A 17,163-nucleotide genomic window follows, 5' to 3' on the forward strand; every position below is an offset into this window, starting at 1 on the left:
AGGATATAACAAAACTACAGTCCCTGAGGCAATATGACACGGTTCAGCTTTGTCCGTGAAGAAATCAAATAATATTAGGTCCGATCCAAAGAAACAAATCAGTAGAGAAATATATGTTGCATTACCCTAAAGAAACAAAATGGCAACAAATCCTGGTGAGGATGCAGGGGGAAAGAAATCCTTATCTATGGTTGGTGCATCCTTAATGGAAGTCGGTATAGGTGTTGCTCAAACTCAAACACAAGCTTCGTGTGTTCCAGCGATGTCATTCGTAGCCTCACACCTCTGGGACTCTAAAGTCAGCACTGGACAGAGATAGAGGCATACCGCGATGCAGAACCTGGGTTATGGGAGAAAAGGAAGCAGAAGACTGGAAAGAGAAAGGGGGCGGGTAGGATGGGTGGTGGAATGTGTGTGAGTATGTATATGAGAATGTGATGATGCCATTAACTCTCTACAATTAATACGTACAAAAATGGATGGAAAAGTAAATAGCATTTTAGAACAAGGTCGCTGCAATGGACATTGAATTGTGGTGAGTAGGAACAGCCAGTGAAAGCATTTTCATTGGAAAAGATCTCAACTCAAGAGAACGTGTCTCCATTTAAGATAGTTTCTGAGGGTGATTTTTAAGACGGCCTACTTTATTTATTTACTTATTTATTATGTATACAATATTCTGTCTGTATGTATGCCTGCAGGCCAGAAGAGGGCACCAGACCCCATTACAGATGGTTGTGAGCCACCATATGGTTGCTGGGAATTGAACTCAGGACCTCTAGGAAGAGAGGCAATGCTCTTAACCTCTTAGCCTTCTCTCCAGCCCAAGATGCCCTACTTTTAATTAAAGGGATAGGCTTATCATTGAGTAGTTATTGGCAGAGCATGTATTTCCTGGCCATACTCTTATCTTTTAGGACACTGAAGACACAGAAAACAGTTTATGTATTCAAGGTATTTACAGTTTGGGCCTGGAATATAATTAATACATGAGAAAGATAACGACAAACAAACAATGAGAGACTTCCTGCTGCTCCAGTCAGATATATGAAAGCAGGCTGCTTGTAGCTTACCTGTGTATATGAGAGCAACAGGTACTTAGCGTAGGTTTGGAGGCACGATCTGAAAGTGGTATATGTTGTAGTAGGACCGGCGAGGCTGTGTCCCTGGCACCCGGCCACCTGCATGGCTAGCTTATGCCCCGAAATAATTACATGGAAACTGTATTCTTTTAAACACTGCCTGGCCCATTATTTCCAGCCTCTTATTGGCTAGCTCTTACATATTGACCTAACCCATTTCTAATAATCTGTGTAGCCCACAAGCTGGCTTACCAGGAATGATCTTAACCTGCGTCTGACTGGAGTGGAAGAGTCATGGTGACTCCTTGACTCAGCTTCTTTCTCCCAGCATTCTGTTCTGTTTACTCCGCCTACCTAATTTTATGTCCTATTAAAGGGCCAAGGCAGTTTCTTTATTTAACCAATGAAACAACAGATAGAAAGATGACCCTCCTCCATCAGGTATAGGTCATAGTAAGGGCATTAATGGTTGCAGCAATGCCGCTGATGCAGGGGCAGAGCTGCTGTTTAACAGACCAAGGTTGACAAGTGTCCTACAGTGTGACTTGCCACATCATTGCTTTACATGACTGATTCCTTAGCCAGATACCCATGCTGCTATCACTGAGAAATGATTCTTTGATTTCCGAGTTAATGAAAATATGAGGCCCGAAATGCCGAAGTAAATGTTCACAGTATGTGCCAGCTCCATGCTTCCGGAATCCTCAGCTGCTCAGGAGGAATTGTCTGTAACACAAAGGGAACACAAAAGAAGTGAGCTTATCTGCTTGGCATTTATGTATTTAAAACCATTCGCCACTTCTAACCTTGGGCCCATTTTCATACTAGAGGCAGGGAAGGTCAAAGGAGCTGCTAAGTCCACCAGCTCTGCCATTCAGCCTGTGAGAAGACAGACCTAGAGAGTTGAGCAGACCTGTTGTGAAGTTGTTCGGAGTCGTGCATGCTAGTCAATGCTATTATGCAGAGCTTGAGTTTGGTAAAAACAAGATGGTGAGTAATAGAATGGCCATGCTCACGTCGCCGTATGTACATGCAGTTAACACATCCTTTATCCTTGTTCCGTGTGCTCCGAGAGGCACCTCTATCTACACAGATGCATAGACACACAGACATGCAAACGCACACACACTAATTCAGGAGAGAAGAAACCACAGCCTACAACACGGGAGTGGATGCCATCCTCATCAACCCCGCAGGTTGAAATAACAGACAAAGTTGGCTGTCGTGGGCACTATTCCAGTGGTGTTATACAATTCCTCTTAGTCCTCAGAATACTGTTCCTAGCTCTCTTTTTATAGCTGAAATTCCTTTTAAAGGAGGAATCTTTTTGTTTATAATTTTTAAAATTCAAGCATTTTTGGTGGAGGTAATACTTTACATAAAACCTTGTAGATGATTAACGATGATTTTTATTGGGAGCAATTCTGAGAGAAGTTGTTGAGTAGGAGAAAATACTTAGAATTCCATGGGGTAATGTACAATGCAAAAAAAACAAAACAGAGATAGCTAGAAATAGATGATATTGTTAAGACTGTGCTTATGGCATAGCTTGTACTGCCTCTGTGGTAGACACTCCCTTCATGAACCTCAGAAGACCTTGACCTCGCCCCTGCTACAGATGTGGGGATGATTTGACACAGGCAAACTTGGCATCTTTGAAAGCCATTGTTTTCTGGTAGCTGCCTTCCACTAAGCAAGTAGAGAAGGTCACTCTGGGATCTTAGAAACACGCCAATCACCAGAAAATGGCTGATTCAAAGCGACAATTTTCAACCTGAATGAATTCGGTCTAAACGAATGCCAGCCTTAACCGAATTACGCTCTTTCCCATCTACTGCTGAGGTTTCAGTAGACAGCTGGCTAGGTTTACATAGCTGTAAGCAAAAACCATAGGTCAAACTCTGCCTGTTGGAGCCCCAACACTGAATATCTGACTTTTCCTTTTCTTAAACCACGTTAGGGTCTACCAACAAATTGACAAACTTTTGTTAAGGGTGATCAGGCCAACTCTATGAGATGGAACCTATATCTGATATCATTAATGAGGCTAAATAATTCATGGAACCAGTGAAGACCTACTATGATTATTCTGCTAAATTAACAAAGCAGTTAAATGACTCTCAATGGTATCGCTGTCCCCATAGATCAGGGCCTTGCTCAGCCCTCATCAGAGATGCTTCTTCTTGTGGTAGACGGCAGTTAACCCAGAGACTCACAGCTGCACAGTGTTTAGAGGGCGAGAGACTTTGGAGCGCTCAGCCCTGAGTGGGATGTCGCTGTCACACTCTTCAAGGCTCCAGGATTTATGCAGAAGGGGGTGGTGGTGGTGGGAGGACTCGGAGAGCTAGTGACGGTGGACAGTTTGGAAGAAGCAGCGTTTTCCAGACACAGCAGGGCAGATGCTCAAGGCAGACACAGGCCCGGCATGGTGACTGAGTGGGCACAGAGGCTCTCTGCTCACAAATGACAGCTGCTGGGTGATGGAAAGTCAGATTCCTTCTCTGGAGTGATACGGGGTACATCAGCATCCTCAGGAGTGGTTGATCAACACAAATGGATTGCACCTTTCTAGTGACATGTTGTTGGTGTTTGTGTTGCTGTTGGTGTTGCTGCTGCTATTGTTGTTGCTGTTGGTGGTGTTGTTGTTATTGTTGTTGCTGTTGTAGTTATTGGTGTTGTTGCTGTTTTTGTTGGTGTTGCTGTTGTTATTGTTGTTGCTGCTGCATTTTTTTGTTGGTGTGGTTGTTGTTGTTGTTGGTGGACTTTTATCTTATAAGAAAGAAAGGACACAAAGTTGGGGAGGGAAACAGGGAGGAGATGGGAAGAGCTGGAGGAGCTGGAGGAGCTGGAGGATGGTAGAGAATATGATAAAATATATGATATGACATTCTCAAAGAACAACAAAAAAAGATAAGTGGGCCATACTTATTCAGATGAATACCTCTATGTGTGGTTTCATCTCTCACCTCGATCAAAAATGTAAGTTCTGCGCTGACTTCACTGGAAGAAAAGAAAATAAGTTTATTCGGGTATTGATGATGATTTCTTCTTCTTACGTGTTTTCAAGTGCCACGCGTCCCTGCTTATGTATCTCATGTCACCTCTGTTTGTAAAGGCAGCGTGAAGCACTGCAGCTGGAGGAAATAGATCCTTAATTCCCATTAGTGTTGGCATGTCTTGTTCTCACACGGGCGATAGTGTGCTTGTTTACCGTGATCCGCCTCAGGCGCATGTACCCAACATGTTTTCTCCCGGCCCCAAGATTTGAGAAGACCACTTTGAGACCCTAGAAGCATCCTGTTCCTCATGACTTTGTAAGCAAATATTAGTTAGATTCTTCAAGAGGACCTCTGAAGACAAATTGGTTTTGAGAGTTGTCAAACGAATATAAGATAAAGTCATCGCCCTATGGAGGAGATAGATTGTTAATTAAAAGGAAGCGTTGCAATATAAGGACACAAAATATAGCAGACTAAATGCAGTCGCTGAAGGGATTCTTAATAAAGCTGGCTAAGTGTCTGAATCATCAAGGGCTTCTGGGCAGAGGGAATTTTTAGCACAGTTGTGGCTTCCCTTGGGAGGAAGGCCACTGCCAAAGTCTATGCAGCAAATGGTAAAAGCTGCTGATCTATGGAATGGCCCAAGTCTCCTGTGCCTGGAGCAGCTTCAGTGGGCTGTCTTTGTACATGACCAAGTACTCATAGTCTTAAAAATATGTGTCACTAATACAATCAATTAAAATTAATTTAGGTCTGGAGAAATGGCTTAGTGGTTAAGAGTGCTCATTGCTCTTGTATAGGACCAGTGTTTGGTTTCTAGCACCCATGTTGGGTGGCTCATAGCAGCCCATAACCAGCTCTGAGGTGCTTGACCTCTGTGGGTACCCACATACTACATAGGTCTTCTCTCTCTCTCTCTCTCTCTCTCTCTCTCTCTCTCTCTCTCACACACACACACACACACACACACACACACACACACATACACACACATTTGTTCTCTCAGTGTCTCTTTCATACTCTTTCACACACACATAAATATTTAAATCTTTAACATTTCTCTTTCTCCACATTTAACCTCTGATTACTGACTTAATCAAATTGCCCTCCTTTCACAGACTAATTTCCGTGATTCTAACATACTTCATATACTCTAAATAAAGCACATAACATGAAGGTGGTTGTCGTAAATATGATTGCCATATTTATGCACGTCCTGTTCTGAACACTGATAGTACGGGTTGGACTCGTTTCATTTTTGGAACCTTCCTAAGCATTATAGATTTACTCACTCAGCATGCCTCCCCAGGAAGCTGAGTAACAATCTTTTCTTGTGTGTTCTTGGGATTGTGTTATCTTTATAGTTGTACAGTAGCACAGGTTATAGAATCTTAGTGGTTAATCATTGGGGGTCTTAGCTGTCTTATCTAAACTAAGTGACTCAGACTTGAACCACAGAACGGAAGCCAAACTGAGTTTTCTTCTTAGGGGTTATTTCACATATACTGTAAAACGTTAACTTGTTTTAACGACTGCCTTCCATATGTGGGCGTTTCTTTTCACAGTCTGTTGTCCGTCTCACGTATGTGCACTTTGGAATATGTCATTTGGGGAACATTGCCTGTCCTTCACGGCACTGTCATATTGCCCTGGTCATTATTCCCCGAGCAGACCATGTTACTCTTGTGTCTCAACTGGCACCACCCGCTTGTCCCCCCATTCCATCCCACCCCACCCGACCCGTGAGCATCCTTCCATGTCTTCGGTCAATTTCGTGCTTGGTCTAGCACTACTGGGCCGTTCAGCATTTTCTGTGTTAAAATTGGTTATATTGGATTGGATTCATCCTTTCCTATTGTAATTGCTATTCCTACTTTAGTGGCTTTTGTCATCTGAAATCACATTGAACTCATGCTTTTTCGGTAGCTCATTCGATTTAAACACAATATTATGTTTCTTTTTGATAGTTGAATAACCCACCACTGTACCGTCAGTGGGAGCTCTGTTAGGCCGATTCTCTTATCCGACTAACGTTCTTGTGCTATTTTAAAAAGGCCTCTAGCTTTCCAGTCAATAGCTGGATGTTTCCTAGGCTCCATTTCTCTTGATTCTTCTTTAATCTCTTCTCCCACCCACCCCCGACACTTATGTCCTGTGAGCTGGAAGCTATTTTTTTCAGTGGGAGCTATAACATCAGCCAGAATACAGGCACGCAGTGGGATGAGCTGGAAATGGATGAAAGGGTTACTGTTTACGGGCTGGAGAAGTCTCCTCTGCGAGGTGTGGAGTTCTGTTTCTGACTGTTCTTACTTATATCTGTGATCACGATTCATACTTGCTAACAGATTACGGAGGGGCTCACAGGAAGATGTGGGTGCAGGGAATAGCACCTACATGTAATCTGTCCTCCAGGCCTCTTCTGCTGGGTCTGTATCACTCAATGGTTTCAGGCTAAGAGCTAGTGGAAATTACAGCTTCCCGCAAGGCATGGGCATTGCGATTGTTTCACCTTGCTGGGTCCTTCTCTGAAGCAGAGCTGAGCCCAGGTATGTCAGGAGGACCCGAGTGAGGTTGGCTTTCTGTTGTGCTCATAGACAACAGATCATGTTGGGCAGATCACGTTTAAGTCCTGTGTCCTAAATACTGGAAACACGAAACTTACCTAGAAGAGTTTCTTTGCGCTATGTGGAAAACTCAGTGTACATTTCTTCCCTTGATGAAGATGCGTGCACAGAGAAAGTATGGTTACCTGTATGTTTTGTGGCAGCCTGGCAGAACTGGAGACCAGATAAATTTGGTACGACCTTAATTATGTGGAGAAACTTGTTGATGAGCTTTGTAACTCGTGAAGTTACAGTTGATGGTGCCCAGTACATAGCCATATATAGTGACAGCAATCATGACAACCGTTGCTTATTTTCGCCTGGATTTGATACAGTGTATCAAATTTGTTTAGTGGTCTATACGGCAGTGTTTTTGCTTGTTTGTTTTTGTTTTTTTTGTACATTCTGCTCAGGTATCAGAATGCTTCAGGCTGTTTTAGCAAAGTGCACATAATAGGTTTTTACCCTTGGGTAACATAGTACCTCGCAGGCACTGGCTTATTATTCACAGTTTCAATAGCGTTTCTTTGCCTGGGATCTTACCAGGCTGAAGTCAGGGTGTTGTCTGGGTGGTGGCTTTCACCTGGAGCTCAAGGTCCTCTTCTTTGTTGACAGAACTAGTTTTACTGTGTGTGCAGGTCTGTGGTCCCCATTTTCCTGGCAGTTGTCAGGCCAAGACTGTGATATACCTTCTGGTTGTATCACACAGTTCTCAGCGTGGTCATGGCTGCCTTTCAGACTAGCCAGCCCTGAGCGTTCTGTCTTTCTTGGTTTTGGAGGGCTCTCCTAGCTTTGTTCACCCCACCAGGTAATCTAGTGTTTGTATACAAAACAATATTATCATATGACATCATATTATATTTGCATAGAAAAGGGAGAGGATTATTCAAAGGCAAGAGATTCAGATATTGTTTTAGAGTCCACCTATTAAAACCTTCAGCAGAAGAATCTTGATGGTAGCTATTTATGAACCATATGTATTTGTTATCTCTGTAGCAGCATTGTGCTTTTTAAACAATAGCTTTTGGATGAATGTCTTGAAGCCTTAGCTCTTTTTTTTTTAAAAATAAAATATAATGATTAGTTATTTGGATGACTCTTTTGTATAAGATTTATTACAAGAAGACTGAGCATGACTGGAGAAAGGCGGCAATACCACAGTGTGGCCCTGCCTTTCATGGACTTAGCCAAAGGATTGTTGGAGCTTAGATGCAGGGGGGAAGGCTCAGCAGTGAAGAGCACTTGCTGCTCTTGCAGGGACCCTGGGATGTTCCCAGCATCCACTTTGCAGCTTCCAAGTGTTTGCAGCTCCAGTTCCAACATCAGCTTCTGGGCTCTGTGGGCGCTGAGCATGCATGTGGCGCATATACATAATATGCATAATATGCAGGCAAAGTATGCATACATCTAAACTGAAATAAAAAAAATCTTAAAAAGAGAAGTAATGCCTCTCACATATGGTCTGCTAGTAGGGTGCCTGAAGAGCGTGGTACTGCGAAACTACTATGGCAGGCTGATTTATTGCCAATTCAAGTAACTGGAGTCTAGATTAAAAGGAATTGAGGTTTTCTTTTCCATTTCTTTGTCAGTCTGCGTAGATGTTTGTCAAGTTTTAACTTTGTTTTTAATTTTTATTCATTTTCATTAGTGTTTTTTATTTCCATTTTGATATTGAATTGTTATTTAATTTTATTCTTATTTTGGATTTCATCCACTCCTCTAAGTATCTTAAGATTGATTCAAAGCTTATATCTTTATATCTTTCTTCTTTCCTGCGTTCATTTTGTATTATATGTTTACGTATATGTATTTTATATGTATATATACTATATATTACATATATTAGCATTGCATGCTTATGAATTTGTCTTAGAACCTCTTTTGTTTTGGGTTTAGTGACACTTGAGGCTCATGTGTCTGTTGACTGACTCAGTGATGATGTTAGTTTTTTATTTATTGACTTCCTATCTTTAAAAAGAACACAAATCCTTAAAATATTGAATACACTTATCATATTTATGGTATATTATTAAGTTTTGATCATGTGTAGAAGATTCTGTATTGAATCTTTAAAAATATATACCTTCGGAGCTGGAGAAATGGCTCAGCGGTTTAGATCACTTGTTGTTCTTCCTGACAAGTTTGGTTCACAGCATCCGTGTTGATGGTTTAGAACCATTGGTAACTCAGCATCCTCTTCTGGCCTCTCAAGATGCTACGCAAATGTAGCACATACACCAACACACGTGCGCGTGCACACACACACACATTCACAGAGACACATATTCTTGTACATAAAAAATAAATAACAAGAAACCCCAAACTCCCAGAACATCCTCAGCTCTTCTGAGGTGTGCTCAGAAGTGTCTCATTTTGTTTAATCATAGTTCAACCTATACTTAACAATGGTGGCAAATTCTTGGAACAGGGTAGATGCTGAATATCGAATTCATTTTTTTTCCTGAAGCTTTAAGTACTTGGCTTATGTTATGCACACATTTTGCTTGTTTTTTCTTAGCATACAATTTTGCATATTTATTGCATAATTCAAATAAAAGTTTATAAACTTAATAATACTACCTTTACTTGTGTCTGCAGATACCTGATATTCTGCTTTATGTTGTTTTCCACTGTGTTTGTACACACTCTGAAACACTGACACCACAGCTGTTCTGTGTGGTTACAGCAGTGTGTGGATCGGTGTGTAACATAGATACAGTTACTCTCCAATGGACTCAGGCTGCCTGTTTTTCCAAAGTTGGTCTTTGAGCTTTAACAATATGGACATTTGTTAAATGTTTCCCAGCTTTTCTCATTTGACATCATGTAGGGAAGCTTTTTAAGAGAAGCGGTAAAAGCAGTTCCATTCCGAAGTTGTTTCTCTAGAGCTGGCATGTAGATTTTCTGTTGCTGTGATAAGATACCCGGGATGACCTGAAACCAGCAGAGGTTTCCACATCCCAGCCTTCAGACAGTTGACTGTTGCTCGGGGGCCTGTGCCATGCAGCAGTACAGCTAAGGTGCACGGTAGAGCAAAGACGCTCGCTCACGTTGTGGTTATGGTTGCTGCAGGTCATGCTGAGAAGAAGAGCAAAGCAGAGAGAGAGAAGCAGGGTGGGAGGGAAAGGGAGAGAAAGGAGAAGGAGAGAATGTTCTAGAGTCCAGAAATGAAGGAAATGCACGCAGCCAGTGGTCTGACTTCCTTCTGCTGGGTCCACCCACTGAAACTTCCACCACCTCACAGTAATGTTCATGGTGGGCACCCACGACTTTCCCACATGGCTTTTGGGGGACACCTAAGGTCCTCCCAGGACAGCTAGAGGTTGCACAGTAGACTCCAGAATGTCCAGAGCCTCAGGAGAGTGAGAGTCGGAACACAGTGTGGTAAAGGGGAGCCAAGCAGCAAAGGACTAAAGCGAGTTGTGGGAGTGGAGAGCCGGCTGGGCAGTGCCAGCGAGCGCCTGCAGGCGTGGGAGGGGAACAGTGGTGCTGAAGGGAAACCCCTGTGAATGCTGTAAAGGGGGTCACTTGCTGTCCTTCACTGGTAGTCTAATTCCTTAGCTTTGAAATCAAAAAGGTAAACCCACAACCGTCCTCATTATTATCACCTAACTACTATTTCACTCCACTTGATATGAAGTCAATCAAGATGGTGGAAACTTTCAACCTGCATCTTCAGAGGTAAACGTTTGAAACAAAGTAGCCTCCTTAGCTTTCTTTAGCCCCTGCTTCTGTCAGCTCCTGCTGGGGCCAGTAGGTGCCCATCCCATCCCTGCCAGCTGTGGCTTTGTTTGTGTGTTTGTGAAATGGGTTTTCCACTCCTTTCATGATTTAGAGATACCCATTTGCAGTCAGATGATAAAACCTGAGCATTTAGAACCTTGTAGGATACACGGCCTACGCCATAAGGTATTTTTGTTTGTTTTTATTAGGTAGATAAATTTTCTTTTTTTTAACGTGCAAACTGCGAGTCTACACAGAACAGTTATAAGGAATTTTCTGTATTGTGAGTACAGCTCATAAAGTGGGCTTCTCTGAGTTGAAACGCGACCTGGCCAGATCAGTGCGTGTAGTGATCGTGTTGTTTCAGTGAGGCTCACTCAAGTCACCCCTTCTATATTCTCCATATTCCAGATATGTGTCACAAAGATGTCTACACGGAACTGCCAGGGGACGGATTCAGTGATCAAGCACCTGGACACCATCCCTGAGGACAAAAAAGTCAGAGTCCAGAGGACGCAGAGCACCTTCGACCCATTCGAGAAGCCTGCCAACCAAGTCAAAAGGGTGCATTCCGAGAACAATGCCTGCATTAACTTCAAGTCCTCCTTGGCTGGCAAAGAGTCACCCAAAGTGCGGCGGCACTCCAGCCCCAGCTCGGTAAGGACCCCCCATATATCAGGGGGTACCCGGAAGGACTAGCCTTCAACACAGCTGCACACTGTGCGGATGACGGCAGGTGGTGTTTGTAGTGAGAGTTTATGCATTTTCTCCCATGGTTGAATATTTTGGAAGAGAGAAAACTAGACAAAGACTCTCTTGAGTTAAGAGTGCTCAGCAAGCAAATATGAAATCATTTAACTTATTTTTAGAAATAAAACAAAACAAATACCTTTTTCTTTTTTAAAAAAAAATAAGATTGTTTGGCCGGGCGGTGGTAGCACACACCTTTAATCCCAGCACTCGGGAGGCAGAGGCAGGCGGATCTCTGTGAGTCTGAAGCCAGCCTGGTCTACAAAGTGAGTTCCAGGACAGGCTCCAAAGCTACAGAGAAACCCTGTCTCAGAAAACCACGCAAAAAAAAAATGTTTTTGGAGTTAGAAAAATTTATCATTGCAAACCCTTTGTATTTCACTCTCTTAGAGATGTCTGTGGACGTGCCTGTGCTCGTGAGAAGTTTTCTAAGTCGGCAGGTTCACAAAGCATTTCAGTGAAGAATGAGCGCTGTCCAGGTGTCGTCTCACAGTTTGCTCCCGATGGAAATATTTTAGAATTTAACAGCTAGGCGTTGATCCTCAGAGGGAAAGGCCACTCATTTTCAGGAAACCCTCGGCTCAAAGCCAAGGCAATTCTTGGCTTTGGACTAAAGTGTTTGCCTTAGTTTGAGTGTAGTGAATCCAGTAGACTATGTGGCCTCAGAAAGAGAAGTTTACTTTCCTCCTCCTAGAGCTGAGAAGTCCTCGGTGGTGAGCCTGTGGGACCACCACAGGTCTCACTCATGAGGGCAACGACCAGATGAGCCCCTTGCCTTTGCCAGCTCTCACCTCTGTCTAGTACTGCTTCCCTGAGATGGGGTGTTTTCAACATGCAGCTTGTCGAAGAGGCCTTCTCATCCAGGACGCTTGCTGCTTCTCACTTACAAAAATGTAATTGGAACTCAGACTTTCAGGGCTGGCTGGCACTTAGCGCTGTGAAAATATTTTGTGATCTTTTGAAACGGAATAATTTTCAGACTTTACCGACACTTAATAATCTTTGGACATTGATGCCCTAAGGGTTTAGAGAGTGGGAAAGAGATGGCAAGGAAGCTTGATTCTGTTACCTTGCTAAAAACACATGGCATTTAACAAGCGCTGAGCTCAAAGTTTCTGCGGGAACAGACCCAGCAAAGCCACTGAGCTGCTCCAGTAGTGTTGGCACTTAAGTTCCATTACGTTTTGTGCTACGGAGCAGATCCAGTGTCGATAAAGCAGAAGTGAATAGTACTGCAGCCTCTCTGACACTTGGTTATGGAGCCCCAAACCCTCGCTTGTGATCGTCACTTGTTACTGTAAAGTGGGTTTGCCTGTGTCACAGCTCCACCATTGACTCCCCAGAGAACCTCCAGATCTAGTGTTATGGAAGAGAAACTGAGAGCTGTAGACAGCAGTCAGGCTCCTACCATCTTAAGGCAAGTGTATACCATCTGCTCTGTAGTTACCTGGTACCATATGTCAGCCTGTAATGGTTTGCAGAAATTATCATTCTAGATACTACGTGAGATAATCCCATGCCTTTCTTTGGGGACTTCTCTCAAATGACAAATCGAGTTACTTTCCTTGCCTTATGTGGAACGTTTTGGAATAAATTCTGCACAGGGTAGATTAACTAGAAGGAAGGGTTTGAGGAGGCCCAGGAAGAAGTGACATAGAGAAACAGAATTTAGGGATAATTAGTAATTTTTGGGATAATAAGGAATATACAAAGCATTTTCTCCATCGTATTTGTATCTATAAATACATGTATATAACATCTTAAGCTTACATTAATATATAGCATTTAGTAGTGTATTATAATACAGAAAGGATCCTGTACTATGATTACATTTCTAATTTTTATTACTTGTAATTGCATTTTCTTTTCATTTGTCCCTGACTAGTAAGATTGGTTTCAACCTCAACAGCAATGCATTAGTTTGATTATTTTATACCTGTGATAACCGTAGGAAATCATGACCCATAAAAACCATTGGCACAGGATTCTGTTATTTTTTGAATCATGTGATGGTATAGTTGTGATTGCTAGATCCGAGCACCCTTGCCCTGACACAGCAGTATTGATTTGTACCCTTCATCTCATCATTATTTCAAACTATTGGTTAGTTAGAATTGTCCCTAGGAGTAGAGTTGGAAAGACACCGTGATGAAGTGTGGCGGTATTTCTACTGTTATAATGAGGAAATGACTATTTCTTATACAGACTGTGGCGAGACCTACTTCTAAATGACATACCTTGGAATGGGGATGTAACTCAGGGGTAGAACAATTGTATGTCATGGACAGACAAGCTTCATCTTCAGTGTCTACACAAAAACCAAACACAACACAAAACGAGAAACTAAAGCCACTGAAAACCTTACTCACGCCTTCATTTCTTGTACACGTGTGTGTTCCTGGGTGTGTTTCCCAGGTACAGGCTGTTATATGCTGGGAACAATGGCTGAAGTACAGGAATCAATTGAACCTTGCTATCAGTGTCTTTTATGCTAGTCCATACTTGCGTTTTTGTTCCCAGACCATGACATGTTAAAATTCAGGGGTATTGTAAAGAATAAAGTATTATGGTGATTAACATATTTAAAACATACTTGATAGTTTCCAGCATTTTGTTGAATGCCCACTTTTTTATACTATTCATCAGTATTTGATGCAATTACTGACATGGTAAGCTTGCACTAGGCTTTTCTGTCACCTTCAGCACAGCCTGCCACCCCCTTCTCACCAGCCGTAGCTGTAGGGAGGACCACAGGTGGATGCTTGTCTTGGTGGACCAGGTTAGAAAGCATTTCCCTGAGTTGGGCTGACATCTGCTGAGCCCAAACAGAGTGTGTTTCCAGTTCATATTCAGGTTAGTTTTCTCCAAACACTCTAGAAACTGCTTCAGATTTACATCTTTTCATACCATAAAAATCTTCATGTCGTGATAGGCGGTGCTAATTCTGGAGCGAGAGGAGGAAGGTATGGGTTTGCAGGAGAGTCCTCACATACGCATTCTGGGGTCATGTCTTCTTGGCATTGCTTCCTTTCTGTTGAATGAAAGATCCCCCCAAACCAAGCCTCTTTGTCAGCGTGTTTCCATGTCTGGTACTTGGGGCCGTCCCTTTGTCTAGTCAAAGTTAGATCTTCCTTGCAGTTATCTGTTTACTGTGAATTGCCTTAGTGAAGGAATAAAACTGCAGAGAGATGGAGCTTGTTCTGGGGCTCAAGGGAAAACAAGATGACTGGAGGTCACAGGGTTCTGATTGGCTCCTTCCTCCCTCATTTGAATATCCATGGGGCACTCAGGGTACCACAGCATCCTTAATTGTGGCTTTCTTGCAGTTAAGGGTGGTGTGGTCCTGATCTTAAATGACTGCCTGGCTAAGATCATGTATTAAAGGCTTGGATGCTACCCATGCCTCATAAAATAGGACTCAGAGGAGGGAAACTGGGTCACTGGGCACGTGCCCTTAAGTGGTATTATTTGGACCACCCCTTCTACTTCTTGTTTTTCTTGTCTCTCAGTTTTCTGTCTCCCCCCTCCCACTTTCCTTCTTTCTTCGCTCCCTTCCATCTCCTGCCCCATCCCAGATGCTATGGGGTAGCCAGGCCTTCTGTATGCTCCTGTCATTTGGTACTGGGCCATCCCAACTAAAAGCAATGGACTCAGGTGACCATGGACTGAAACCATGAGTCCACATAAGCCGTTACTCTGGTGAGTTGTGTGTGTTAGATATTTTGTCAGGAGGCACGGGGCTCTCAGCCTTACACAAACGGTCCTTATGGAGAATGAAAACGAGTCTGCAGTGAAGTCAGTGGAGCTATGGCTGCATCACTGGGATGCACATTCCGGGATCCTCATGTCGTGTACAATAATACAGCCTCAACACCTATCCCTGCTTCTAAGGATGAGATTTCAACATAAGAGAGTTTACTGTGTTCCCATTTGGGCGGAACTCCAATCCATGGGGCTGTTTTCCTAGAGTAGTAGTAATAAAGGAAAGAGATGCTCAGTTCTCATCAATTTAATTTAATTCTGGTTCTGCCAGTAGCTACAGAATCTTAGATCAGTTTCGTTATTGTTCCACCCCTTACATTCTTCATGTCCTACTGGGGTGTAGAATAGAATCAGTCTTACGATAGGTCTGTTGGTTATAAACTTAGGTAATAAACGTCAAATGCTAAAGAGTAAGCCTCCAGTGTTCTTGATATTTGTTACTGCTGTGCGAACAATGAAGTAGAGCTGCTGAGGTCCTGCCTTGCGAGTGGCAGGGTGGGGAGCACTGTTCAGCTGCAGCATCCACTCTTTCCATTACCCAGACCAATGTTCCCCTCCAGTGAGCCAGGCAATCGACAGCCCTTTGCACTTCTATGCTGTTTTTGAAGAATGCATTAACATTATCTCATTAGATCCAATGTCTCCGTGGAGTGTCCGTTGGCAGCTGCACCTTAGCCGTCTGTATTTCCAAGTCACCGTGGTGCTTTTGAGTGCACACTAAGTAGAGAAATGATAAGAAGGAAACGGTTGTCCCGTAAGGCTGTGTCCATCCGTTCATGCGCCCGAGGTTGCAGGGCAGAGCTAATGGTTAGGGTTGCCTGCGTCTCCGTGTGTTCTAGTGAAGCTGTGTGGAGAAAGGCAATGAAAGACCCAATCTTTAATTTTAAGAGAGGGACCCCCTTCCCCACTCCTGCATTATTCTTGGTTTTGTTCGTTGGATAGGAGAGGTTTTACTCGTAGCCTCTTTAAATGCTTGGCATTTGGATTCCTTATTTATATGCGTGGTAATTGCACATCAGACTACTTTCCATGCTGAAAATAGAAGACTCACTTTGTAAGAACCTAATCCTCAAAGCTTAGACCGTCTCATATAGTCCATGTTTCAAGGAACAGTCCTTTCATAGACCGGAGCTGTTTTTAGAGGGGAATCACATGCCTTCGATCTGTCTTAGGAAGACTGTATGATTGATCTGCAAATTACAGGCTATTTTCACAATGTCTACAGATCAGCACCACAGGGCAAATAACTGATTGTTCTACTGCTAAACGGGGCAAGGTATTAATTTTACGCCATTCCAGTGTTAATAGAATATACTTTAACCACAGCAGTTAATAAATCCAAATCCATTTAGTTAGATAAATAGACCATATGTGCCATTATTATTTTTTTCTTACTTGTTTGTTTTTCTTTTAAATAAAATCAATATTGGTTTTTATAACATGAAAACTTTCACATTTTTACAGTTGCCTCTGCTCAGTTTTTAGGTAGTGTTACAGTGTCTCATTTGAAAGCAATCGCATATTCCAGGCAGATTGCACAGAGTGAAACATACAATGTTTAGTCAATCTTTGTGCCTCTCCCAAGAGACGGAAAACTGCTGTCTTCTATCTCTGCCAGTTCCTGTTTGCTAGTACTTGCTGTCAGTATACAGTAGCCAGGTGGGCCCTGCTAGGAGCAAAGGGGTGGTTTTCTGTAGCTACCTTTTCCTTTAGCTCAGATCCATTCTTAAAGGAGTCCAACAGCAGACATGAAGAGTTTTTCACTCGGATTTAAAACGATTTAGAGAGGAACTGTGAGCACAATATTTTCTCCATTGAAGATCATTTATACAAAGTTTAATATAGGTTTTAAATTTCCATTTAGAACTTGAGCTCGGGAGGGTGATGGTGAAGTGCGACATTCGCAAGCTGTTTCCTGGCGATGAGAAACGGGTGCGAATAGACCCACACAGGACTAGTCAAGTAGCTCGGAATGCAAATGTCCACTACATCTCACTTGGTTCTTATGTGTTTTTTTGAGAGAAGAAAAAGTAAAAACTCTTCAGTGTGATGTGTAATTTAACATATGTGTAAACAAAATACCATTAAAAAAATCTCGGATCTCCTTTACACATCCCCTTCCTGCCTGTGGTAAAATTTGAAGTATATTAGTCTGTCATCAAGCTGTCTGTTTTTCTGTGACCCGCATTGCCCCTCCTCCCCATGATGTACCTCAGACCCTAGCTACAGAGAAGATCCTCGGGG

General features: G+C 42.8%; 1 protein-coding gene across 8 annotated transcripts in view; it reads left to right on the plus strand.

The window, feature by feature from the left end:
- Cdk14 (cyclin dependent kinase 14) overlaps positions 1 to 17,163 on the plus strand; it is a 591,789-nt gene that overhangs the window by 192,486 nt on the left and 382,140 nt on the right. For all 8 annotated transcript variants that reach the window (XM_075956305.1, XM_075956306.1, XM_075956307.1 and 5 more), the window contains one exon: positions 10,819 to 11,064. In XM_075956305.1, coding sequence (XP_075812420.1) covers positions 10,834 to 11,064 — 231 coding nt within the window. In that variant the 5' untranslated portion in view covers positions 10,819 to 10,833. The remainder of the gene's footprint in view (positions 1 to 10,818; positions 11,065 to 17,163) is intronic.

Source organism: Microtus pennsylvanicus, chromosome 22 (assembly GCF_037038515.1).
Source record: "Microtus pennsylvanicus isolate mMicPen1 chromosome 22, mMicPen1.hap1, whole genome shotgun sequence".
NCBI classification, from domain to species: domain Eukaryota; kingdom Metazoa; phylum Chordata; class Mammalia; order Rodentia; family Cricetidae; genus Microtus; species Microtus pennsylvanicus.